This window comes from Pongo pygmaeus, chromosome 5, assembly GCF_028885625.2.
Source record: "Pongo pygmaeus isolate AG05252 chromosome 5, NHGRI_mPonPyg2-v2.0_pri, whole genome shotgun sequence".
Classification (NCBI taxonomy): domain Eukaryota; kingdom Metazoa; phylum Chordata; class Mammalia; order Primates; family Hominidae; genus Pongo; species Pongo pygmaeus.
In genome coordinates, this window is record NC_072378.2 from 161,370,786 (window position 1) to 161,397,819 (window position 27,034).

The 27,034-nt window shown below is 38.8% G+C and overlaps 1 protein-coding gene across 2 annotated transcripts in view; it reads left to right on the forward strand.

Moving 5' to 3' along the window:
• Positions 1-27,034, forward strand: part of PLG (plasminogen) — a 57,838-nt gene that overhangs the window by 1,016 nt on the left and 29,788 nt on the right. Inside the window, exons 2-10 of one of the 2 annotated variants that reach the window (XM_054491746.2) lie at positions 3,207-3,342; positions 4,507-4,613; positions 7,819-7,933; positions 9,735-9,874; positions 11,554-11,674; positions 13,424-13,542; positions 15,071-15,233; positions 15,470-15,615; positions 19,158-19,317. In XM_054491746.2, coding sequence (XP_054347721.1) covers positions 3,207-3,342; positions 4,507-4,613; positions 7,819-7,933; positions 9,735-9,874; positions 11,554-11,674; positions 13,424-13,542; positions 15,071-15,233; positions 15,470-15,615; positions 19,158-19,317 — 1,207 coding nt within the window. Of the gene's footprint in view, positions 1-3,206; positions 3,343-4,506; positions 4,614-4,957; positions 5,080-7,818; positions 7,934-9,734; positions 9,875-11,553; positions 11,675-13,423; positions 13,543-15,070; positions 15,234-15,469; positions 15,616-19,157; positions 19,318-27,034 lie in introns of those variants that run through there. The other variant, XM_054491747.2, reaches the window with a different exon arrangement.

Below are 27,034 nucleotides of genomic sequence, written 5' to 3' on the forward strand. Positions count from 1 at the left end.
TTTTCAGCTTTGTTTAAGCCTTTGAAAGAATATTCTAAACACGTCCTAGTAGTTCTTTTTCTTTTTTTTAAAAAAAAAAAGCTTTATTGAGATATAATTAACATATAGAATTCACCCATTTAAGGCATACAATCCAATGGATTGCAATATATTGAGAGTTGTGCAGCCACCATCAGAATAAATTTTAAAACTAGTCATACCCCCGAAAAGGCACTCCACTCTCCTTAGCTGTTACCCCCAATCTGCAGCTTCTGGCAACCACTAATCTACTTTCTGTATTTATATCTTTGCCATTTTGAACATTTCATACAAACGGAATCATACGATTTGCTAGTAGTTCTTCATGTAAATAACGTATACTTAAAATTCAATCTATAAATTACCAGATAAAATTTTACAAGTTGCACTTTAGAGTCAAATACATTTGAATTCAGTGGAAGCCATTCAAGGAACTATCAAAGAAAATACAGAGCAGGAGAAAATTAAAGAAATTTTTGTAAGAAATTGGGGTATGTTGGGGAGTATGAATATTATATTTCAATGCATGGAAACTAGGACATAGATCACTATGAACTTATTCAGTGGGCTACACCCAAAGGCTAGAACAAACTTCTTTGCCACAGGATTAACATGTGTTTTAACCAAGCTGGGGTGCACATTCTCTCATAAGCTCTTTTGGAAAGCCAGGCTTTCTGTGGATGTATCATCTTCCCAGTGTGCTGGAATGCCCAGGGAGAGGAAAAAGTTTCTTTTACAACCATGCTTAGTGGGAAGTGGAGAAACATCTTCCATTTCACAAATTATTAAGTCTTTTACACATGCAAATATGCATACACATTCACACACCAAAGTGAGGAAGAAATTCTCACACCATTAATAAAATACATTTGCATCAGTAGCAATATACATCTGCATTTTGCCTATAATATAAATGTATTTTTTCACTAAAATATTTGTTTGATGTTTCCTTCCAGCAAATAAGCCTATCAAATCCTATTGCCATATGAGTCCTAGAGGTGAATAAGAGAAAAAAAAATGGGGGAAAATTATTTCAAATTAAAAAGAAAAAAGCTTGATTCTGTTTTGGGATATTTCCTAGGGACATGAGCTGGGGAGGGGATCTCAGCAGTGGTGCGCTATGAAGCGTAATAACACGACACAGAAGTAACTTAATTGAAGGGGGAAATAAATGGAAGTTTTCTTTTTTTGAATATCAATTGTAGCCTGCTCTGCTATAGTTCAAAAAAACTCTTCAGAAAGTTTAACTGAACTCACTGTAGGACACACTTTGTGGATTTATTGTGTGTTTTGAAGTCACACGCTGAGCTATAGAATTAACCAAAACACAACACTTCTTGGAAATGAGAGTTCAAGTTGGCAGAAAGTGCAGGGTAAAGACATGGATATGGGCCTAAAGCATCTATTTCTTTGTGATCTTTTGATACATCTCTCAAGTGCTTTTTAGTGGATTAGGTTTAGAATGCATCAGCCAACTCCTGCTCAATAATCCATTTTTCCAGCCTGGAATGTCTTAAATTGAGGAAGGACAAAGTCCCAGAGGTGGGGAGCAGGGGGACTCTGGCCGAGGACTTTGCATGAATCGATGAGCGTGCATCCTCCTCCCTGTCCTGGCCCCTTGTGCTCTGTGTACCCTCAGGAGGTCAGGATGGGCCTTTCTGAGAATGAGAATCTGTTCATCTGCCTTCCTACTGGATACTTGTCATCAGCATACAAACCAATGCGCTCTGCAGTGTGTCATCTTTCAGAACCTCTCCTGACCGCATGTTCCCTGGAGGGCTCTCTGTCTTCAGAGCCAGGCATGTCTCCTGCTGCCTCCTCCACTGTTCTCCTAGGCACTCTGTAACCCACTCCCTCTGCCTGCGGCCTCCACCACACCCCTCAAAGTGGTCGAGGTTGTCCTGTTGTCTAATTCCATGGAGCTTGGCTATCTTCATTTTATTAGCCTCTTTTGGCCTCTCACCCCTGTGAAAATCACTAGCATTCTATGCCAAGGATGGAGCTGGCATCTCCAGGCTTGGAACAGAGCTACCAAAGCTCAGCCAGATGTCCAGAAGAGCCTCAGGACGGGGGGCACTCTGCAGACTTGTGGTGGGAGCACAGCTGAGGCCCCCTTGGCCACCCTCTGCCACGACCAGGCAGAAAGCAGCTTTCGGACAGATTCGTTGTCTCAGATTTGATCTCAAAGAAAGACCAAGACCAGTATTTGTCCCAGGTTCTGCTTTTTTACAATTTCCTCTGAAATCCAGATACCTGTCAACACCTTGGAAAAACTGATTTCTTCCCAGTTAGTAGTGTTGTGTGACTGTCGTAAGCCCAGTACAAAAACGGCCTTCTTCGTTGGGGAGCTTCTTACCCTCCAGTGTTTTCTCAATTTTTGTCCAAGGTGGCAACATAATTTAGTTCAGTTCTTGTTTATTTCCAAAATCATCCATGCACCAAAATTTATGTATCTCAAGGAGGGACCGTTCAGAGGACACTTCCCACCAGTTAAAGTGACAGTGTCAGAACCAAAGCGCATATTGTAAGAAATCAAAGAATGGTCTCCAAGTTCCATTTCTACCCAGGGATGAACAAATCAACATCAATCTTGGTAACACAACTACCACTATGGTGCCTTACTCTTCTCTCATGACATGGCACAATCGATAGCAAACATAAAATTCGTTCTTATTTAAGGATTTATATCCACTAATATGGTAACATAGTAGTGGTTCCATAGTTCTAACCTGTTTATCAATCCAGTTAATCTTTTACTATCTTGCAATCTGTTAATGAAACTGCTTTTCTTTGTTTTATAATTTCAACTTTTAGAGTCAGGGGTACATGTGCAGGTTTGTTACATAACTAAATTGCGTGACACTGAGCTTTGGGGTACAAATGATCCCATCACCCAGGTAGTGAGCTAAATACCTACTAAATAGGTACTTTTTTAGCCCTTGCCTCCCTCCCTCTCTCCCTTCTCTGGTAGTCCCCAGTGTCTTTTGTTGCCATCTTTATTTATGTCCACATGCCCAACTGTGTGTTCTTAACCAAACATTTTGATTCATAGCTACCCATTCTACTTCCAGTAAACAGCAAGTTTTATTTGGTTAATGCTAACCAAATAGACTAAAAGGAAGTCATGACAATTAGACATTGGCGTTGATTTACTGACCGTTTGTTCCACTTGGATCTCCCACCTCTAGGTCAAGGAGAGCCTCTGGATGACTATGTGAATACCCAGGGGGCTTCACTGTTCAGTGTCACTAAGAAGCAGCTGCGGGCAGGAAGCATAGAAGAATGTGCAGCAAAATGTGAGGAGGAGAAAGAATTCACCTGCAGGTATTTTCATTGTCGTTGCATCTACCCAGAAATCTGTAATTCAGATGGCAAGTAATTTACTCACAAATTTATTAACGATTTAAGAGGAAAGAGAAATTTATGGAGCCAGAGTTTGGAGCTATATTTGCTCATAGTATGTGAAGCCATACTAACAGCTTCTTGTTAAGGTTTATTGGAGTCTTTGTTAGAAAAATACCCTAAAAGGAAGTTATTTGTTTTTACTCTGGACATAAACATTAGCAGTTACTGTTCTCAGCTCCAGTTTTTAACATCATCATCAGTAAATGTTTGTTGAGGATCATGTGAATGAAGGTGTCCTAGATAGATCTGAGCAATGACTTATAGCTACAAGATCCAGCGCCTGCCCTTTAGTATTTAAGGTGTAGTCAAAGAAACTGGATATAATGTTAAAAAAAAAAAAAAAAGACAGCCCAAGTGAGGTACAGGCATAATCAATGCATGCTCTACCCAGATCCAGAAGAAAGAACAGTGCCTAAGGTTGAGGCAGCTAAAGAAGGCTCAGGGAGGAGGTGGGAACTGAGCTGGGTTTGGAGTTGACAGAGCTCTTGACAAGCACCAGGAAGGCAGGGGAAGATGTGGCCCTGCACCTTCTGAGGGGGACCATTAACAGATCAAGTTGACTAAAGCAGAGACTTTGTGTAGGCGATGGGCCTGGGAAGGTAGCTATGGACGCCAGACTGAGCACCCATAGCAGGACCACGGGATGGAGATGGGAGGGATCGGGGCCAGGGCGGGGTGGAATGTGGAGCAGAGGTTCAGGGGAACTGATCAGAGTTGGGAGGTCATGGAGACGGACTATCTTGGGGAATGGGTTCAAAGCAACCAGAGTTGCTTCTTTCCAACCCAAAAACAAAAATTAAGAAGATGAGTGAAGAAGAAGCAAAGCAGTTGAAACAGAAAGAAAGAGAAAATTATGAGGGAGAGAAGGTAAGGGCATGAGAGAACAAGATTTACTGCCACGTTGGTGTATTTTGTTCAGTACTTCATCGATGCCATGCCCAAATAACTGAAAGAGGCAGCAATTCTGAGCTCTCTGGTCCCTCAAGATATTCAATGATCTTTAGCATGTCTCACTTATTAATAAACATTTGTTTTCTTTAAATAAAGAAAAATACTTATTGGATTTCCTGCTTCGTTCTGCAGGGCATTCCAATATCACAGTAAAGAGCAACAATGTGTGATAATGGCTGAAAACAGGAAGTCCTCCATAATCATTAGGATGAGAGATGTAGTTTTATTTGAAAAGAAAGGTGAGTACATTTTCTTCCTCCTCCTCCTACTGTCCTCCCCATCCTCCCACTCTTCCTCCTTCTCTATTCTATCTTTAATTTATGAGACCAGAGGATGAAGGCACTATGGTGTTGTAAAATTGAATTCTGAGTTAGGACAGGATTTGATTACTAACTAACCATGTCAGCTTGAGTATATTACTTCACCTTTTAAATTTTTTGTTGTTCAAAAAATGAAAAGATCAGATTTACAAAATCACTTCTACCTCTATGACCCTGAAAATAAGATTTTTAAAATATTATTTTATATTTAACAAGGAGATGGGAAGTCTAAGCATTCCTTTTGATCTTGGCTTATTCTGCAGGGTGACCATGGTCCTCGGGCCCTAACATCTGGACGAAGCCTTGTAAAATAGAAATCCTGAGGTGTTTTAATCCTCAGAAACATTTGGATTGGGACACAAATCTTATTTTTACTCTTAAATTTTTCACATTTTGGGGGACATGGTCTATATTTTTCTCAGATTTCTGAAATGTTGTCTTTTAAAAATGTGTAAAAGTTACAGTTCCTTTTCTATAGTTTGTTTTAAAATGTGGGTCAGTAGTCCCACCGCTCAGAATAAGAGGCAGACAGGATTTAATAGAATTGCATGCCTTTGTAGATGTGCAAATGTTTCATTAAGCATATGAATATTTGAAGGGATGTATGACACTTTAAAAACTATTTCCTCTACTGTGTTGGTGGCCAGGTATTCAGACGGTTAATAATGACAATTTAGCTCTCCAAATATGCTGCATCACAGGTGTTAAAGAGGACCGGAAACACCTTAGTTCTTGTATTCTTGAGGATGACTTGCCATATTGTGTCTAGTATCACGGCAAAACTCTAAGTAGCATTTTAAATAGTATTTATTTGGGTTGGAATTATTTCTACGCATTGACTCATCTTCCTGGGTTTCATTAGCTGTACGCATTGTATTTTCTTCCTTACCACTATTTATCTTGAATTCTTGAGATGAAAGTACAGATTAAATCTAAACTTTATCTGGTAAAGTTATTAGTTCTTACAAGTAGCAAGCAAACGGTAAACTAAATAGGATCACCTAATTGTACCAGATTTAAAAAAAAAAAAAAGCCTGATTCTCTCTACAAAATGCTAACATTTAAATATGTCATTTGTAAATTGTTAACCAGAAGGAACATGGGAATGACTGTAGGTTGAGTTTGAAGTCTGAAGTTTGAAGGCTTAGTTTGCTTGTTTTCAAAGTGACAGAAGGGAGCAAAAGGTTATATAAACTCCGGTGGGTACATACAAACAAAAAAGAAGTGAAATGTCAAAAGTCAGTCATTTTTTGGTCCTTGTTTCTTTGCTGTGGGATATTGACCTGCTGCTAACTTACCTGCCAGGGTTTTGCCAGGAACAGTCAGTGTTAGATCACATTTACTTCTGCCACTTGCCACCAGCCACACTGCCTTCACCGAGTCCAAGACCCTATCGCCACTGGTTGGGGCTACTTGTAGCTGTACACATGATCTCTAAGAAATGTAACTTCCCTGTTTAAAGCCCTTCCTAGTGCCCTTAAAATAAGGCCCAAAGACTTCCCAAATGTGCTAGGGCCCGGCATTATTTAAGTAACCCCCGGCTGCTGTTTGCTTGGCTTGCTAAACTTTTCTACACTGGCCTTACTTCTCTTCCTTCACCACCCCAAGCACACGCCCTCCTGCCTGGGACCCCCTTCACCTTTGTCCTGCTGTGCCAGCTCCTTCTTATCTCCTAGGTGTCAGCTCAATCATCACCTCCTTTGCAAATCTTCCTTGACCCCTAGACCTCCCTTTCACAAAGTACCTTCAGTTTACACTTTTGATGAGTGTCTTATGTCTACTGTAATACTATGTCCCAATGAAGATGTACTTGCAATCATAATATGTAGTATTGGGTTAAAAGCATTAGTTTGCTGTAGGTATGTTAGGAGTACTTTCCCCATGTGATTGATCAATGAATTAGAAAATGGCTAAAGTGGGCAACCTTAAATGATGGTGCAAATATACCTTAAACATTTTATATTTTCATTGAAAACACAAGTGTACTTGACACCTTTTGATGTAGAGCAGAGGCTTTTTTTCTTCGAATATGGGGTTACCAGTAGAAGGTCTCTGGTGCATTTCCTGCATAAACTATGCTCTAGTGCAACATCTACAATAATTACTTTCCTTATTTTTTAAGTGGACCATATCTTGACATTTATTAATCAATCTGAATGTGTAAAACCTTTAGATTTTTGTGAATTCCTCCTCAAGCTTTATAGTCAACTATGTGAGTGGATTGCCCTCCATAGATTTGATAGCAATTTTTTAAATGATTCATGTTTCAACTTGTTAAAAACATTTAATTTAGTTAAAAACCAAACAAAAAAGAGCTTTGTTTCTTTTTACATTCATTTATCAGTTTAGATCATCTTTAATTAAATATAAATGTAAGAAAGTTGGAAAATGCAAAGAAATGACTCGTTGTAAGCACATAACTCACGTGGGGGGAACAGACATGGGTGGGCACACTAGCAAACACCTGCCAGCTGCATGTGGACCCAGGTGGGCACCGGACTGTTTTAAACACAGGAGAGGGCCCATTGTCTAACTGGTGAGTTGGTTGAGTGGAAGCTGGTTGAGAAATTTTACTGCAAACCATTTACAGTAGACCACAATTTTATAGACCTGTTTGGCACTTTTTCATATCACTGGGAGCCTGAAGAAATAGAAGTGGGTTGGATCTCTTTCAGCCTCTGAAAAGCCTGCCATTCCCCCATCTAAAAAGCCCTTTCCCCATTCTCTCACTCTGTCTCATCATGTATGTAACATGTATCATCATTAAGTGATCTCATTTTATATTGTTTCCTTGAATATTTCCTGTAACCCCCCTGCCTGATTCCACTAGAATGCGAGCTCCATGACGGCCAAGCCTCTGGCTGCACTGTGCCCCGTGTGTCCCCAGCATCCTGGTGGGGCTCGATACACAGAGAGCTCATAAGTAGCATTTGAATACATGAATCAAAGTATGGAATGGCTCAGTTTACTGCAGCCTTTTTGCAGATGCAAAAGATGATCTTTTAGAAAGCAGAAACAGGGGGGGTCTGGTGCATGAGATCTTTTTCTCAATGTGACTATGCTGTGCAGACCTTCATGTGGTGTCTTGTGAAAGACTTTGACCACTGTGTGGACTTCCCTTCAGTGTATCTTTCAGAGTGCAAGACTGGGAATGGAAAGAACTACAGAGGGACGATGTCCAAAACAAAAAATGGCATCACCTGTCAAAAATGGAGTTCCACTTCTCCCCACAGACCTAGGTAAGACTTTCCCTTTCATCTTTGTGTTCATCTACTGTAAAGTTGTCCCTCTGTGTCTGTGAGGGATTGGTTCCAGGACCCCTGTGGCTACCAAAATCCATGCTTCTCAAGTCCCTTATATAAAATGGTGCAGTATTTGCATATAACCTACATACCTTCTCTTGTATAATCCCTAATATAATGTAAATGCTATGTAATCGTTGTTATACTGTATTGTTTTTATTTGTATTATGTTTTATTGTCATATTGTTATTTTCTCTCATCTTTTTCAAGTTTTTTCCATCCACAGTTGGTTGAATTTTTGGATGTGGAACCCATGGATACAGAGGGCCAACTGTATTTAGGATAATTTCATCACTTTTAATTCAAACCAGAATATGTGAATAAGCAGACAGAAAGAATCTTTTTGAAGTCGATGTTCAACTATTTTTGGCACCATAGTAGAACATGGTTGCTTTCTATTTTTTCTTGGGTACGGAGGTTTCTTGAAGACCTAGAACGTAGAAGAATGCCTAGTTAAAAAAAATCAATGAAACTACGAGTTTTAGGCCAAATCTGAGAAAAGACCAAAGATGACTATGTTTGGGACTGAAGTAAACATATCAAGTTAGAACTCTCATCACACGTTCGACTCAAATTGTGGAGCAAAATAGTAAATAAAATATAAAAATGAAAATGAAAATACGTGAAATTCAAATGTCGCAACTTGCCTATTACTTATTTTAGTGCATTTTTTTGTACTTTTCCCAGTTTGGTGTTAGGTGGCATTAAGTTCTCAGTAATGATGCTTATCAAATAGGAACTTAATGCCTGTTACTCACCTTTATCCATTCCCCCAACACTCAACAAATTGCCTTTGCTATATCCCTATGAGATGAGCAGATCAAATATTCCCTGTGAGTTAATGAAAACTGATTCAACCAAATGGCGAAGTTAGAGACTATCGAGGGCCATGGAGACACTCTGGGCCACTTTTATGAGGTAGTCTAGGCTCATCTTTATGAGGGAACTGAGGTCTCGGGGGGTGGGGGTTACCCAAAATAGGTTCACAGAAGAACCAGAAATAAAACCTGCCTTTCTAGACTGTAAGTCTTGTGATTTTCATCTAAATGGTTGTCTCTATACAGCAACTCATCTCTAGAACTGAAAATAAGCTTAAATCCCTCCTCCATCCTCAATAATTCAAGTTGCATTTCAGAGAAAACTAGGACTTTGGAATCAGACAGATCAACTTGGAATTCTTGATCTGCTTCTTCATAGCTATTTATGCTTAGGCAAGTTTTGTTTTGTTTTGTTTTACGTTGCCACTCAGTCTTCTCATCTGTAAAATAGGGATAATAACACCTTCCTCAAATGGTTTTTTTTATTAGGACTAAAAGAGAGAACGTGTAGAAAGATGTTAGTGGAATTCCTGGCACATAGTTCACATGGACAAAATGGTATTAACTATGAAAATTTTTAGAGAGAAAAGGGTAACCGACAAAAGCAGGTGTTTGGAATGAATTAAGACCATGACAGGCTTTTGAGGCCTTTATATTTCTCCTGACTGTGCAATAAAAATATTTTGGCTCTCTGTCTAAGACTTGGCTGTCACAGTAGCAATGGTAATATTAGCTACTGTGCCAGAAGCGGCCTATCAATAGAGAAATTGAAAATCTGACCACACAAATGCTGCAGCACCCAGCTGAAATGCATTTGGATGACAATCTCAGATGGGAATCGAGAGCATCTCCTTCTGCCTTGCTAATAGCAAGCTGATTTTTAGAATATAGTCTAAGTGCTTCTTTTCCATCCTCTCCAGATTCTCACCTGCTACACACCCCTCAGAGGGACTGGAGGAGAACTACTGCAGGAATCCAGACAACGATGCACAGGGGCCCTGGTGCTATACTACTGATCCAGAACACAGATATGACTACTGCGACATTCCCGAGTGTGAAGGTCAGGAGTGGCTCTAGAAAATGTTTTCATTTCTGCCCTTCACCTGTAAAATAATTTGTTGTAAAGCCCCTTCCCACACGGATATTATTAATAATTGAGTAATGTATTCACCTCTCGGAAAGGAGCAAAACCCCAGAATTAACCTGAATTTTTTTTTTTTTTTTCTGAGACAGAGTTTTGCTCTTGTTGCCCAGGCTAGAGTGCAATGGTGCGATCTCGGCTCACCACAACCTCCTCCTCCGGGTTCAAGAGATTCTCCTACCTCAGCCTCCCAAGTAGCTGGGATTACAGGCATGTGCCACCATGCCTGGCTAATTTTATATTTTTAGTAGAGACAGGGTTTCTCCATGTTGGTCAGGCTGGTCTTGAACTCTCGACCTCAGGTGATCCGCCTGCCTCAGCCTCCCAAAGTGCTGGGATTACAGGCGTGAGCCACCATGCCCAGAAGACCTGAATTATTTTTATTAAAATGTTACATCAACATGTACAAATATAAAACTACATCTAAACTCTAAGTACAAACTTCTTATGCTTAAAACTCTTACACAGTGTTAACCCCAAGACAGATTTGCAATTAAGTAGTTAAAATAAAACAACAAAGTCAATAAAAATCAAATAAACAATATACATTTAATGCGGTAGACTCTGCTGTTTTGCTGAAGCTAAGCAAGGAACCAGTTTTTAAATCAGCAATCCATTATTTTAATGGACTGACCAATTTAATAGTGCACCTCAAAGGTCAATGCTAAAAAATTAAAAAAAAAATCCTACTGAAAAAACTGTCATCGTTTCACATTTCTGGCTACATTTATTAGTGCAAAAGGGAATGAATAAAGGTGAGATTTGTGTGACAGTATGGATATGGTACTGTGTGACAACTCAGTTCTCCCATCACTTCCACCTATTTGAATCATGGGGATCCTTTATTTGTACACCATGTTATAGGTATTTGCCCTTAAGCACCACCAATGCATCACTTTTATATTAAGTCTGCCCCTGTTTTCCTTAGTACTCCATAAAATTTAAGTCACATATTACTCTGCCTCACCATGTTACTTCAATAATTCTGAATCAAAGTTTAAGTTTGTGAATAATTTTGCAAAACAGAGCCAATCATGCTTCTCAACAACATAAAAAGAGAAGCGCTGTCACTTCAGGTGAATATTGTTCTCCGTGAGGCCATGAGCATAAACAAAAACTCCAGACTAAAACCCTGAGATGGTACCAGGTCATTCAGCAGTCTGCGGAATGATCAGAATAATTTCATACAAAGTTTTAAAGATCATTATTGAAATGAAGATGCCAAATATTGAAAACTCCTAATGGAGAACGTAGACTCCTGAGAATATAGGCACCCCTGGCTCCCCATTGGCCTGTGCATCCTCATCTAAGGACACGGCATCACGGAAATTCTGAACTTGGTTATGACTACAATAGTTGAGGGGGTATTGACTAAAATATGTGAATGTTACAGTTTAAAAGGAAAATGACATTTGGATTATGCTAGAAAATCCTGAGTCCTTATTGCCAATTTTATTGCCAAGTGCCTGTTGTGAATTACATCGGAATGAGAGGCAAGTCGCACTTAAGTGAGTAGGATTCTGGTTTTTACTCTCTATTTTGCTTCATCCATTTCAGTTTTCTTCTTCCTCTCTGTCCTTCCTTCACGCCCTGTCCAGAGGCATGTATGCATTGCAGTGGAGAAAATTATGACGGCAAAATTTCCAAGACCATGTCTGGACTGGAATGCCAGGCCTGGGACTCTCAGAGCCCACACGCTCACGGATACATTCCTTCCAAGTAAGTCTCACTGGGAAAAACATTCCATGTTTAAGGCTCTGCAGCTCTATCAGACATTTTCTGTCATTTAGATATTTTGGCATTCCTCAAGAAGTGAATGCCTGATACTTTCAATTTCAAACCTAACCTCCTTCCACAATATTGCAAGTGAAATACGCATTTTTGCTGCTCAAAATGTGGTCCATGGGTCAGCAGCAGGGATGTTTTCTGAGAGTTTTTTAGAAATCCAGAATGTCACACCCTCTGAATCTGATTTGAATAATAACCAGATCCTCAGCTGATGTGCACACACATTCAAGCACTAATGTCGGTATGAATACATTAACATCTGTCTTGAGAAATACACACACACGTTGCTGATGTATTTTCCAAATATTTTCCTTTTCTCTTTACTCCTTGTCTTTCTTTTCCCTTTACTCCTTGTCTTTCTTTTCCCTTTGTACCAACGAGATTCAAGTCTCCCAACCTTTGACCTATGAGCAGACGTCATGGATTTTTGAATCCCTGATGTTTTATGTGTATTTACATCAGTGCATTTTTCTGGAATGAGGATTCATAACTTCCATCAGATTCTCTAAGGGGACCATGAATTTAAAATGAGAATCAGCTTCTTGCTCTAGAAAGTCATGATGGTTCCTAGAATAAGGTTTTGTGAGTATTCTATTTCACATTAATTGTGCTGGAAAACACCTCCCATTCCACAGTCGCTTCTGGTCTTCCTCTTCATTCTATGATGACTACAGGGCCATACCAGGGCTTTCAAGAATGCAGTAGTGAGGATGAGCCACAGATTCCACGGTGGAAAGCAGCTCTACTGAATTTGTACACCTCCCATTCCAAATAGCCAACTTAAAACACAGCAGCTGCCATTTTCCTTCAAAGGAGAAATACAGGAAAGGCCTAAGGGTCCAAAACTGGGTAAAGGCACTTCCAGGAAACCAGAAGGAGAAGAGGATTGCCTAAGCCACTGCTGGCTCCTCTTTCCATCCTGGTAAGCATTTACAATCTCAGAGAGGGAATAAATAAACGCAGAGGGCCAGCAGGCATGGAGTGCATCCAACAGCCCTAGCCACTGGGCCCCACTGAGGAAGGATCCAGCCCCATACTGCATGGTGAGACACTTGCAGGAGCACAGCTTCTCCTCTCGGTTTTTCTAAGCTTCAAGGCTGGTGGGAGCAGAGCCTGGTAGACCAGAAGGACCATTCCTTTAAGTTATGAAGATGCCCATTTCTTGGCTCTATTAGGTACCAGATGAGTATCTTTAGGCAGGGAGCACTTTGCATTTTAAAGACTGCTATTATTTGTGGTTGAATAACTGGAGTTTGCTTACATCAATTTTCCAGATGGCCACAATGATAAGGTCACTGATTCTGTTGAGAGATTTTTACACATGTAAACTGTTAGAAAAACAGTGCTTGGCAGCTGGGAATGGTGGCACATGCCTGTAGTCCTAGTTACCTAAAGGGCTGAAGCGGGAGGATTGCTTGAGTGAGTTCAAGGAGTTCAAGGCAAGCCTGGGCAATAAGTGGGACTCTGTCTCTAAAAACAAAACAGAAAAAGAAAGTCCGTGGAATACGGGGCCAACCTTGTTTCCTAGTTGCCATCTCTGAACACAGCCTTCGTCCGATTACCTCCTCCATGCCCCACTGTGCCTGGAACACAGCAGGTGCTCAATGTTTGCTCTTGAAAAAGAGTCTCATCCATGAACGTAAATGTTCGGCGCTACTAAAATCTTTCTTGTCCATTCAGATTTCCAAACAAGAACCTGAAGAAGAATTACTGTCGTAACCCCGATGGGGAGCCACGGCCTTGGTGTTTCACCACCGACCCCAACAAGCGCTGGGAACTTTGCGACATCCCCCGCTGCAGTGAGTATGGAGCACACCCAGATTCCAGGATTGTGACCTGCCCTGTTCTTGAAATCAAAAGAAAACGTGTCACTGCCTGAGTGCAGCCTCTGAAAAGTGACCTACAAGTCCTATGGGATGTTATTGGTCTTTATTTTATTGCTGGTTTAAAACAGTTATGGTTATTGGTTACTGTAGGTGATTGATCAGAGCGTCCATTTATCATGTTTTTCTTTCTTTGCAACTGAAACTTCTGCCTCAGGAGTTCACTGAAATGTAGGCTTTGGGTGTTGTTCATCCTATTCTCTCTGTGCTAAAGGGAAATCAGACCCATGCTCTCTGACACATGGATTTCATTTTCAACCAGAGTTCTAATAGTTGTTTTGTAAACAAAGAGTGTCTTTGTTTACAATGTTCAGGTCTGTGGGTGTCCAGTTTTTCCACCTTGGGGAGCAGAGGGTGAGGGGTGGGGGTGGGGAAGAGTTCAGGAGGAGAAGATGAAATGGCAGACCTAGTAGAAATGATGTGGAGTAAACAATTTTATCATATTTTCCCCTCTGAGAATTTGAAGCAAAGGATTACACACTAAGACAAATACAGGCATGAAAGGTTAAAAAGGATTCAGTGAGGGTTGGCCTCCCCTCCTTTCCTCTGGCATGTGTCCTTTGAAAGCGGAAGTTCCTCAGGCATTCTCCCTTTTTATGAATATTAATTTCTCTTTTTTTTCAGTTTCTCTTTTTGTCATCTTTTTTTCCTCAAGAATATCTTGATTTCTGGATGCACACACTTTTCCTTGGAGGTGTTTTTTGCCTTCTTTCCATGGACTCTTTCCCTGTTGTTTGGCTTTTATGGCATGTTGGGTGCGATTCAGTCATGTCTACTCAGTGAATAATTTATTCTTCAGGAAAGAGAGTGGACCTCTGGTGTATGTGAGAATTCGGGGTGTGAGATGACACGTGTTGATACTTACCAGGTAGGAAGAACTGAGCAAAGAGAACATAGAAAGAAGCATCTACCCAAGGGTCTTTCTCTGAAGGAGTTCCTTGTGAAAGGGTCTCATAGGCATAGATGCTACTAAATTGATTTCATCTGAAAACATGAAACAGTTTTCAAGTGCCAGATTCCAAGAGAGGCTGAGCAGAAGCCAAGACAGGCCAGAGCACCTCGCAGCCATCCTCCTTAACATCCATCTGTGTATTCTCTATTTTAAAATTATTCATTGTAGGGCTGGGCGCGGTGGCTCACGCCTGTAATCCCAGCACTTCGGGAGGCCGAGGTGGGCGGATCACGAGGTCAGGAGTTCAAGACCAACTTGGCCAATATGATGAAACCCCACCTCTACTAAAAATACAAGAAAATTAGCCAGGTATTGTGACACACACCTGTAGTCCGAGCTACTCGGGAGGCTGAGGCAGGAAAATGACTTGAACCCAGGAGGCGGAGGTTGCAGTGAGCTGAAATCGTGCCACTGACTCCAGCCTGGGCGACAGAGCGAGACTCCATCTCAAAAAATATATATATTCATTGTAATTTATTTTGCCCATTCAAGCAACACCTCCACCATCTTCTGGTCCCACCTACCAGTGTCTGAAGGGAACAGGTGAAAACTATCGCGGGAATGTGGCTGTTACTGTGTCCGGGCACACCTGTCAGCGCTGGAGTGCACAGACCCCTCAAACACATAACAGGACACCAGAAAATTTTCCCTGCAAGTAAGTCCCCTCCTGTCTCATTCTGCTGCTATGGAATGTGAAATCCCATTGACTTTGCCTTAGTTTTAGTTACTGTAGGAACGCAGGATAAAGTATTCTGGAAGAAAAACTGATCTAGTCATAAGTAAAGGAAATGAACTTTAGCACATTTTTTCCCGTAACAGTTGTTCTCAAAGTGTGGTTCCCCAGACTTTTTTCTTTTTGGAAAGCTAAACTCACAATCACTTCTTTTTCAGAAATTTGGATGAAAACTACTGCCGCAATCCTGATGGAGAAAAGGCCCCATGGTGCTATACAACCAATAGCCAAGTGCGGTGGGAGTACTGTAAGATACCGTCCTGTGACTCCTCCCCAGTATCCACGGAACAGTTGGATCCCACAGGTAAGCAAGGGTATGGGAGCTTACTGAGGGCCCAAGTGCTCTCCTTATTTTTGTATACCAGTGGCATCATCACAATATACAGTAGCTTTGTTAGTTTAATGCTATTGTGGTCAGAAAGTGTGCCCTGTATGATTTCAGTTTTTTTTAGATTTGTTGAGGTTTGTTTTATGGTTCAGAATATAGTCATCTTGGTGAATGTTTCATGTGCTCTTGAAAAGAATGTGTCTTCTGTGGTTGTTGGGTGGGGTGTTCCCTCAAGGTCATTTAGGTGAAGTTGGTTGCTGGTGTTCTTCTGTATCCTTACTGATTGTCTGTCTCCTCCTTCATTGACTACTGTGGATGAATAGTGATGTGTCCAACTTTAACTGTAAATTAGTCTATTTCTCTTTTAGATCGTAACTCTGTTTTGTATATTTTGAAGCTCTGTTGTTAGGCACATATGTATTTAGGATTGTTATGTCTTCTAGACGAAAGGAGCCCTTTATCTTTACGTAATGTTTCTTCTTATCTCTGGGAATATTCCTTTTTCTGAAGTTCTGAACTCTCTTTATGGTGATATAAATACAGTCTCACAGCTCTATGTTCACTAGTATTTGTATGATATATCTTTTAAATTTGTATGATATATCTTTTAAATTTACCTCAGCTTTTAAATTGAGATGTTCAAACCATTTGCATTAATGCAATTGTTAATAGAGTTGAATTTACATCTACCATCTAGTTATTTCTCTTTGTCCCATTTAAATTTTGTTCCTTTTTTCATCTTTTTCTGCTTTCATTTAGATTGAGTTTATCTCCACTACTCACTTAGTAAATTAATTTTTAATGGTTTTAGTATTTTCCACAATGTTTATAATATACATTTTTTACTTTTCACATTCCACCTTCAAATGATATAATTCTACTTGACATATAAAAACCTTACATCATTGCAGTTCTACTTCCACCCTCCCAAAATGCTATACTATTACTCTTTGTAATAGAAGCTTACTTTTACTATGTTACACATCTCACAATACATTGACACTATTTTTGCCCTAATAGTTGTGTTTTAAAGTGATCAAGAATAAAACCATTTTAAATATTTTCTTTCTTTATTTATTTTACCATATCTGGTGCTTCTCATCTATTGGGGTAGATCTCAATTTCCATCTGGTGTCAGTTTCTTTCTGTGAAAAACAACCTTTAGCATTTTTTGTAGCACAGGTCTGCTACTGCTGAAGTCTTTCAAATTTTGAGTGTCTGAAAAAGTATTTTACCTTCAGTTTTTAAAAGTAATTTTGCTGAATGTAGATACTGGGTTGAGAGTTTCATTCCTTGCAACACTTTAATGATGATGTTCCATTATCTTCTGTTTTAAATAGTTTGACTAGTAATCTGATCTTTGTTCCTATGTTTTCAATAGGTCATTTTTCTCTGACTACCTTTAAGATTTTCTCATCTTTGTTTTTCAACAGTTTGACTATGATGTGTTTATTATTAATTTCCTTGTGTTTAATCTGCTTGAGGTATTCTGAGTTCCTAGATTTGTAGATTGTTGATTTTTTCTTTTCTCTTTTTTCTCTCTTTTTTTTTTTTTTTTTTTTTTTTTTTTAAGATGGAGCCTCACTCTGTCACCCAGGCTGGAGTGCAGTGGCGCAATCTCGGCTCACTGCAACCTCCACCTCTCAGGTTCAAGTGATTCTCTTGCTTCAGCCTCCTGAGTAGCTGGGACTACAAGCATGTGCCACCAGGCCCAGCTAATTTTTGTATTTTTGGTAGAGACAGAGTTTCGCCATGTTGGCCGGACTGGTCGCAAACTTCTGACCTCAGACGGTTCATCACCTTGGCCTCCCAAAGTGCTGACAGTACAGGTGTGAGCAACCGTGCCCAGCCTAGATTGTTGATTTTCATTGTCCTTGTAAAATTCATAGCCATTATCTGTTCAAATGTTTCTTTTTGCACTTTTCTCTCTCTGTATTTTCCTTTTGGGACTCTAAGTACCCACAACATTCACGTTGTTTCATAAATCTTGTAAGCTTGTTCTCCTTTTTTTTCAGTAACTCTTTTTCATTCTTTGTGTTGGTTTGGATAAGTTCTGGTAACCTATTTCCAAGTTTATGGATTATTTTTTCAGTTGTGTCTAGTCATCTCCTCAGCCCATTGAGAGAATTCTTCATCTCTGATATTATGACTTTTTTTCTAGCATTTTCATGTTACTCTTTTCTATAGTTTCCATCTCTTTGCTGAAATTCTCTACCTATCCATGCATACTGTCCACTGTTACTACAAGATCCTTTAACATATTAACGTAGGTATCACACAGTCCCAATCTGATAGTTTCCAGATGGCATCTTCTCTAAGGCTGGCTCTCTGGATTGCTTTATTATTCAACAGTGGCTTTTTTTCCTCCCTTGGGTTTTTGGTGTGTCTTGTAATTCTTTAATCAAACACTACACATTATAAATAGAAGAACAGTAGAGGTTACAGGAAATATTATTTATACTTTGAAACAGACACCCTTCTCTTGCAAATACATGTTGTGGATAATTGAATCAATGTAGTCACTAGTTTAACTGAATTTGGGATTTGGGATTGCTAGTTTTACCTTAAGTGCACCACAGATATAAATTCCTCCAGTGATGTGCTGCTGCTATCTTTTACTTAGAGTGGGGCCTGGGGTGCTGAAGAGTTTTCTCTGTGTTCCTATCCATTCCCAGATTTCAACAGTCACTGCATGCCTGTACTACAGAGGAGATATCTTTATACACATAATCTAACCCCATTGACACTCGGCTGTTTCTTGTTACTGAATGCTTACTTTTTGGTGGACGTAGGAGAATACTTATCTCCCTGGTCTACCTCCCTCTTAGGCCAGTTGAGCACAGCTCGGCTTTGAAAGTAGTGATTTTTCAGTGTTCTTGTGCCTCCTTCTGATGGAACTTGTACCTGTGGTGGGTTTGGAAAGAAAGAGTAGTAGGCCTCTGCTTCATTGCAACACAGGATATTGGGCACAGGAGGATTCACTGTAACTTCTCCAAGGGAATAAGATTTTTGCCTCCACCACTCTCTGAGAAGCTGTGGATCTTTGCCTGCAGGCCTAGATGCAGGAGCATCTCCTGCCCTATCACCCAGAAGCTTTGGTCTTTGGCTTTGTCTGAGGAAGGATCTAGAGAAATGTGCAAAGGTTTCATGTCTGCCCCCCACTGACAGCCACTCACCACCCACAGCCTGCACTGCCGAATGCATCCTCCTCTCATCTGCCCTCATGTTCTCATGAACACTCAGTAGGGATCCATAAAATAGAGCTTACACATAAGTGCAATTTCCAATTATAAGTACTCTATCTGTTCTTTCCCACCCAGGTTTTAAATGAAATATTACTAGGAACTTATTAATGTTCTAAAATGCTATAAATCTATTTTTATGTTAATCTGTCTGTAATACAGAAAAGAGAACAGTCATAATTCTCAGAGGCTACTGTACTGTTTTTGTCAAAAATTGCTTCATGCTTCTTTTTTTTCAGTAATTGTTAAGCTTGATTTATTTTATTTTAATTTCAGCACCACCTGAGCTAACCCCTGTGGTCCAGGACTGCTACCATGGTGATGGACAGAGCTACCGAGGTACATCCTCCACCACCACCACAGGAAAGAAGTGTCAGTCTTGGTCATCTATGACACCACACTGGCACCAGAAGACCCCAGAAAACTACCCAGATGCGTATGTCTTTGATTTTTACTGTAAGAGGGGCATCAGCCAACTGAAATTTCTGTTAAAAGAGCCATGCTTCATGCTTCAAGCCAACTTCCTAGGACCAAATTTCTCTTAGACCCAGAATGTGTAGAAAAATGTCTCAAGAATCTTGCTTTTGAAGAAAGGGCCTGCAAGAAGAGAAATTTTAGGCTGGCTATTTTTCCTGAGTAGTTTTATGGATGCAGGAGGATATCTGGAGGTGATGAGGTCACATTAATTGAAAGCTCAGGAGTACATATGAGCAAATGCTTAGAAAGAGTACCATTCCACAATGCCCACTAAATATCAATGCAATATTTCTACCATAGAAATCTATCATTTTAACCTCCAACTCCTGAAATGAAAGTTGAATTTGCTATTTTTGTCTTGGGTCACAAGTAAATATACTTTATATATATAAGTATGAATATATATACACACACATATGTGTGTGTATATATATGCACACATATGTGTGTGTATTTTAGAATATATATAACATAAATATATATATATTCTGACCTGTATAAACACAGTGGGTCCTGAGCACCAGTGGTCTGAAAGGATATGGGTTGCTGGGACATGAAGAACAAAAGCAGGATACACAGATGCTGAAAAGCGAAAGAGGCCATTAGATGAACAGAAAACCAGGTCTAACAAGGACAGCCTTTCTTCCATAAATGAGTATACAATATATGGAAAACACTGTTTTTACATATTGGGAACAGATAAACTGAAATAATTTAGAAAGGGAATCAAATGAGATCAACCCAAGAACTACCTTGGGTTTGTTCCTGGAGACTCTTCCTGGGCTGAAGAACAAGGAGATGGAGCCCAAGCTGACCACAGCAGTCTTTCTGAACTGAGGAAGGAGACTGGAGTTGGGATTACTAAAACAGCTGAGATTTTCTAGGCTAGGTAATAACATGAAAGGATTTGTGGAGGAAAGCAGCTCCAGGAATGTCCATAGAAAAGTCCTCAAGTCTTTGGCTAAATAGAAAGCTGCATATGCACAGGTAGAGGTTCCAGAGAGAAAGTAGGATAAAGAACAGCTACTGGGGAAAGAAAAACTGCAGGGGAACAGTGAGCTCAATGGAGATGCCAGAGCTCACATAGCACTGGGGGATATTTGAGTTCTGACCAGCCAGAGGAGAGACCTCGCTGAACATATTGGGCATTCAGTAGTCACCACATAAAGCCAAACTTTGGGAGTAGGATTAGTTTATTCCTATAATAAAGGGCCACTCCAGAAACAGCATAGTAAAGCTGAAACGCAAGTCTAAAAAAATCAACATGATCTCCAAGTAAATTAACTGATTGCCAGAAGAAAATTCAACCCTCTTTAGAGGCAAACAACAAAATCCAGTTGCTCAGTTATGTGGCATCCACAATGTGTGACCTAAATTTATAACTTTACCAGACATACAAAAAGCCTTTAGTGTGATCCATAACCAGGAGAAAAAGCACTCAATACAAATAAACCCCAAAATGAAGAAACTGGCAAGAAGATTTGAAATATATATATCGTAATTGTGTTCAAGGATTTAAAGAAAACATGAACATGAAAGAAACAAATGGATAATATCAAGAGAGGAAAATTATAAAATAACCAAATAGAAATTAAATAACTAAAAAAGTACGTGTTTAATGAAAAATTTACTGGATACCCTTACCATCAGGTTAGACATTACAGAAGAAAAAGTTAACTGGAAAATAATTCAATAGAAGTGATAGAAACTGCAGCACACACATACAAAGACTGAAAAAATTAAGAAACAGAGCCTCAAGAATATCTATGAAAATATCAAAGATTTCATATATGTGTAAAGCAAGTCACAAGAGAGGAAAGAGATATTGGGACAGAAAAAAATACTTGAAGCAACAAGAAAAATCTTATTAGAAGCCAGAAGGAGAAAATATATGTTTACACAGAAGAATAGTGGTAAAAATGACTGATGCCTTCTCGTCAGAAACTATGCTGGTCAGAAAAAGCTCCTAGAACTGATAAAAAGAATTCAGTAAAGTTTCCAGATACAAGATTAATGTATACAAATAAGTAGCTCTTTTACCAATCAACAATGACTAAGTGGAGAATCAAATTAAGAACTCAATCCCTTTTACAGGAGCTGTAAAAAAAATAAAATACTTAGGAATACACCTAACAAAGGAGTCTAAAGACCTCTACAAGGAAAACTACCAAACACTGCTGAAAGAAATCATAGATGACACAAACAAATGGAAACACATCCCATGCTCATGGATGGGTAGAATCAATATTGTGAAAATGAGCATACTGCCAAAAGCAATCTACAAATTCAATGCAGTCCCCATCAAAATACCATCATTCTTCACAGAGTTAGAAAAAACAATTTTAAAATTAATATGGAACCAAAAAAGAGCCCGCATAGTCAAAGAAACACTAAGCAAAAATAACAAATCTGGAGGCATCACACTACCTGATTTCAAACTATACTATAAGGCCATAGTCACCAAAACAGTGTGGTACTGGTATAAAAATAGGCACATAGACCAATGGAACAGAATAGAGAACTCAGAAATAAACCCAAATACTTACAGCCAACTGATCTTCAACAAAGCAAACAGAAACATAAAGTGAGGAAAGGACACCCTTTTCAACAAATGGTGCTGGGATAATTGGCTAGCCACATGTAGGAGAATAAAACTGGATCCTCATCCCTCACCTTATAAAAAATCAACACAAGATGGATTAAGGACTTAAACCAAAGACTTGAAACTATAAAAATTCTAGAAGATGACATTGGAAAAACCCTTCTAGACACTGGCTTAGGCAAGGATTTTATGACCAATAACCCAAAAGCAAATACAATAATAACAAAGATAAACAGCTGGGACCTAATTAAAATAAAGAGCTTTTGCACAGCAAAAGGAACAGTCAACAGAGTCAACAGACAACTCACAAAGTGGGAGAAAATCTTCACAGTCTATACATATGACAAAGGACTAATATCCAGTATCTACAGCAAACTCAAATCGTAAGAAAAAAGCAAACAATCCCAACAAAAAGTGGGCTAAGGACACGAATAGATAATTCTTAAAAGAAGATATACAAATGGCCAACAAACATATGAAAAAATGCTCAACATCACCAATGATCAGGGAAATGCAAATCAAAATCACAATGCAGTACCACCTTACTCCTGCAAAAACGGCCATAATCAAAAAATCAAAAAACAGTAGATGCTGGCGTGGATGCAGTGATTAGGGAACACTTCTACATGGCTGGTGGGAATGTAAACTAGCACAGCCACTATGGAAAGCAATGTGGTGGTTCCTGATGGAATACTATTCAGCCATAAAAAGGAATGAATTAACAGCATTTGCAGTGACCTGGATGAGGTTGGAAACTATTATTCTAAGTGAATTAAATCAGGAATGGAAAACCAAATATTGTATGTTCTCACTGATATGTAGGAGCTAAGGTATGAAGACAAAAAGGCATAGGAATGATACAATGGACTTTGCGGACTTGGGGGGAAGAGTGGAAAGGGGGTAAGGGATAAAAGGCTACAAATATGATGCTGTGTATATTGCTCGGGTGATGGGTGCACCAGAATCTCACAAATCACCACTAAAGAACTTACTCATGTAACCAAATACCAACTGTACCCCAATAACTTATGGAAAAATAAATAAAACAATAAAATTTTTTTAAAGTCCTAAAAAAAAAAAAAACCTTTAAAGTGATAGAAAAAAATAAAAAAGATTAACATAGAATGTTATATCCAGCAAAAATATCCCTTGAAAATGAATGTCATATAAATACATATTCTGCCTCCCCCAAAATAAACAAAACACTAAGAGAATATTTCATTACTGGAGAATATTTCTGTCACTCCAGCCTGGGTGACAGAGCAAGACTCAAAACAAACAAACAAACAAACAAAAAGATAATAATTTACTACTTGAAGCAAAATGATAGCAATGTATTGCTACTTTAACATATGTAAAAGTAAAAATTTCTAAATAATAATAATCACATAAATAATGTAGGAAATAAATGGAAGTATACTGTTCTAAGTTTCTTACATTATCCATGAAGTTATATAATATAAACACATGGTTGAAGGTGGTAAGTTAAAGAGGGTTATTGTAAATCCTAGAGCAACTGAAAAAATTTAAACTTAGAGGAATAGATAATAATAAGAATGTTCCATTTATCCGAAAGAAGGAAAGAAAGGAAGAAAAAAGAATGAAGAAGATATTGCAAAGAGAGAAAATACACAGCATTATGGTAGACTTAAACTGAACTGAAAGTATATTTGATATACTCCTAGCATATTAAATATAAAGGGATTAAACATTGCACAGAAAAGGCAGAGATTGTTCAGCTGAATAAAAATCAAAGCCCAATTATGTTCTTTTTACCATACATGTTCTTTAATTGTAAAGAGCTAGTTCAAAAACCAAGTGTGGAAAATGATGTATCATGAAAATAAGAATCAGAAGAAAGCTGGAGTGGTAATGTTAATCCCAAAGTAATCTACAAGAAATAATACCACGATGAAAACGTTATTTCTTAAGTAAAAAAAGTTTATTCATCAAGACTTAAAAATGCTAAATGGGTTGCACCCTCATAGGTGCCCTTCTGATATATGAAGCAAACACTGACAGAACTGAAGAGACAAACAGATAAGCCCACAATTAGAGTTGGAGATATCCTAATGTCTCTCTCTGTATGGTTATTCATCTTCCCAAACAAAATATAATAGAAAAAATACACAAAAAATCAGAAAGAATATATATGTTTTAAAGGAAATTGTCAACCTATGTAACACTATGCCAAACTGCAGAATACACATTCAAGTACGCATGGAGCATTCCCCAATATATACCATACATGTGGCCCTACAGCAAGTCTCAATACATTGAAAAGAATTAAAATGATACAGAGTCTGTTTTTGAGCAAAATAGAATTAAATGAGATATAAATAACAAAAAAAAATGGGAAATTATCAAATATCTGAAAATGAAACAACACATTTCCAAATACTTCATAAGTCAAAGAAAGAATTTAGAAAAGTTTTGAACTGAATAATAGTAAAAATACAATATATCAAACTTTGTATGATGCAGTGAATGTTTTTAGGGTTTTATAACTTCAAATGCTTTTAGTAGAAAATAGAAACATGTAAAAATCAATGACTTAAGATGGCATTTCTCAAAGTATGCTCTAGAGAAACCTGAAGTCTCTTGAGATCCCTTCAGAGACAGTCTATGAGGTTAAAACACCTTTAAATTGAAAACCATGGCACAAGAACTACGTGACACATGCACAAGTTTCAGTAGTCGATTCAAGCAAGTGGAAGAAACGGTATCAGTGATTAAAGATCAAATGAATGAAATGAAGCGAGAAGAGAAGTTTAGAGAAAAAAAGAGTAAAAAGAAATGAACAAAACCTCCAATAAATATGGGACTATGTGAAAAGACCAAATCTACGTCTGATTGGTGTACCTGAAAGTGAAGGGGAGAATGGAAACAAGTTGGAAAACACTCTGCAGGATATTATCCAGGAGAACTTCCCCAATCGAGCAAGGCAGGCCAACATTCAGATTCAGGAAATACAGAGAACACCACAAAGATATTCTTCAAGAAGAGCAACTCCAAGACACATAATTGTCAGATTCACCAAAGTTGAAATGAAGGAAAAAATGTTAAGGGCAGCCAGAGAGAAAGGTCAGGTTACCATCAAAGGGAAGCCCATCAGACTAACAGCGGATCTCTCGGCAGAAACCCTACAAGCCAGAAGAGAGTGGGGGCCAATATTCAACATTCTTAAAGAAAAGAATTTTCAACCCAGAATTTCATATCCAGCCAAACTAAGCTTCATAAGTGAAGGAGAAATAAAATACTTTACAGACAAGCAAATGCTGAGAGATTTTGTTACCACCAGGCCTGCCCTAAAAGAGCTCTGAAGGAAGCTCTAAACATGGAAAGGCACAACCGGTACCAGCCACTGCAAAATCATTCCAAAATGTAAAGACCATCGAGACTAGGAAGAGCCTGCATCAACTAACGAGCAAAATAACCAGCTAACATCATAATGACAGGATCAGATTCACACATAACAATATTAACTTTAAATGTAAATGGACTAAATGCTCCAATTAAAAGACACAGACTGGCAAATTGGATAAAGACTCAAGACCCATCAGTGTGCTGTATTCAGGAAACCCATCTCACGTGCAGAGACACACATAGGCTCAAAATAAAAGGATGGAGGAAGATCTACCAAGCAAATGGAAAACAAAAAAAGGCAGGGGTTGCAATCCTAGTCTCTGATAAAACAGACTTTAAACCAACAAAGATCAAAAGAGACAAAGAAGGCCATTACATAATGGTAAAGGGATTAATTCAACAAGAAGAGCTAACTATCCTAAATATATATGCACCCAATACAGGAGCACCGAGATTCATAAAGCAAGTCCTGAGTGACCTACAAAGAGACTTAGACTCCCACACATTAATAATGGGAGACTTTAACACCCCACTGTCAACATTAGACAGATCAACGAGACAGAAAGTCAACAAGGATACCCAGGAATTGAACTCAGCTCTGCACCAAGCGGACCTAATAGACATCTACAGAACTCTCCACCCCAAATCAACAGAATATACATTTTTTTCAGCACCACACCACACCTATTCCAAAATTGACCACATACTTGGAAGTAAAGCTCTCCTCAATAAATGTAAAAGAACAGAAATTATAACAAACTATCTCTCAGATCACAGTGCAATCAAGCTAGAACTCAGGATTAAGCATCTCACTCAAAACCGCTCAATTACATGGAAACTGAACAACCTGCTCCTGAATGACTACTGGGTACATAACGAAATGAAGGCAGAAATAAAGATGTTCTTTGAAACCAATGAGAACCAAGACACAACATACCAGAATCTCTGGGATGCATTCAAAGCAGTGTGTAGAGGGAAATTTATAGCACTAAATGCCCACAAGAGAAAGCAGGAAAGATCCAAAATTGACACCCTAACATCACAATTAAAAGAACTAGAAAAGCAAGAGAAAACACATTCAAAAGCTAGCAGAAGGCAAGAAATAACTAAAATCAGAGCAGAACTGAAGGAAATAGAGACACAAAAAACCCTTCAAAAAATTAATGAATCCAGGAGCTGGTTTTTCGAAAGGATCAACAAAATTGATAGACCGCTAGCAAGATTAATAAAGAAAAAAAGAGAGAAGAATCAAATAGATGCAATAAAAAATGATAAAGGGGATATCACCACTGATCCCACAGAAATACAAACTACCATCAGAGAATATTACAAACACCTCTACGCAAATAAACTAGAAAATCTAGAAGAAATGGATAAATTCCTCAACACATACACCCTCCCAAGACTAAACCAGGAAGAAGTTAAATCTCTAAATAGACCAATAACAGGAGCTGAAATTGTGGCAATAATCAATAGCTTACCAACCAAAAAAAGTCCAGGACCAGATGGGTTCACAGCCGAATTCTACCAGAGGTACAAGGAGGAGCTGGTACCATTCCTTCTGAAACTATTCCATTCAATAGAAAAAGAGGGAATCCTCCCTAACTCATTTTATGAGGCCAGCATCATCCTGATACCAAAGCCTGGCAGAGACACAACAAAAAAAGAGAATTTTAGACCAATATCTTTGATGAACATTGATGCAAAA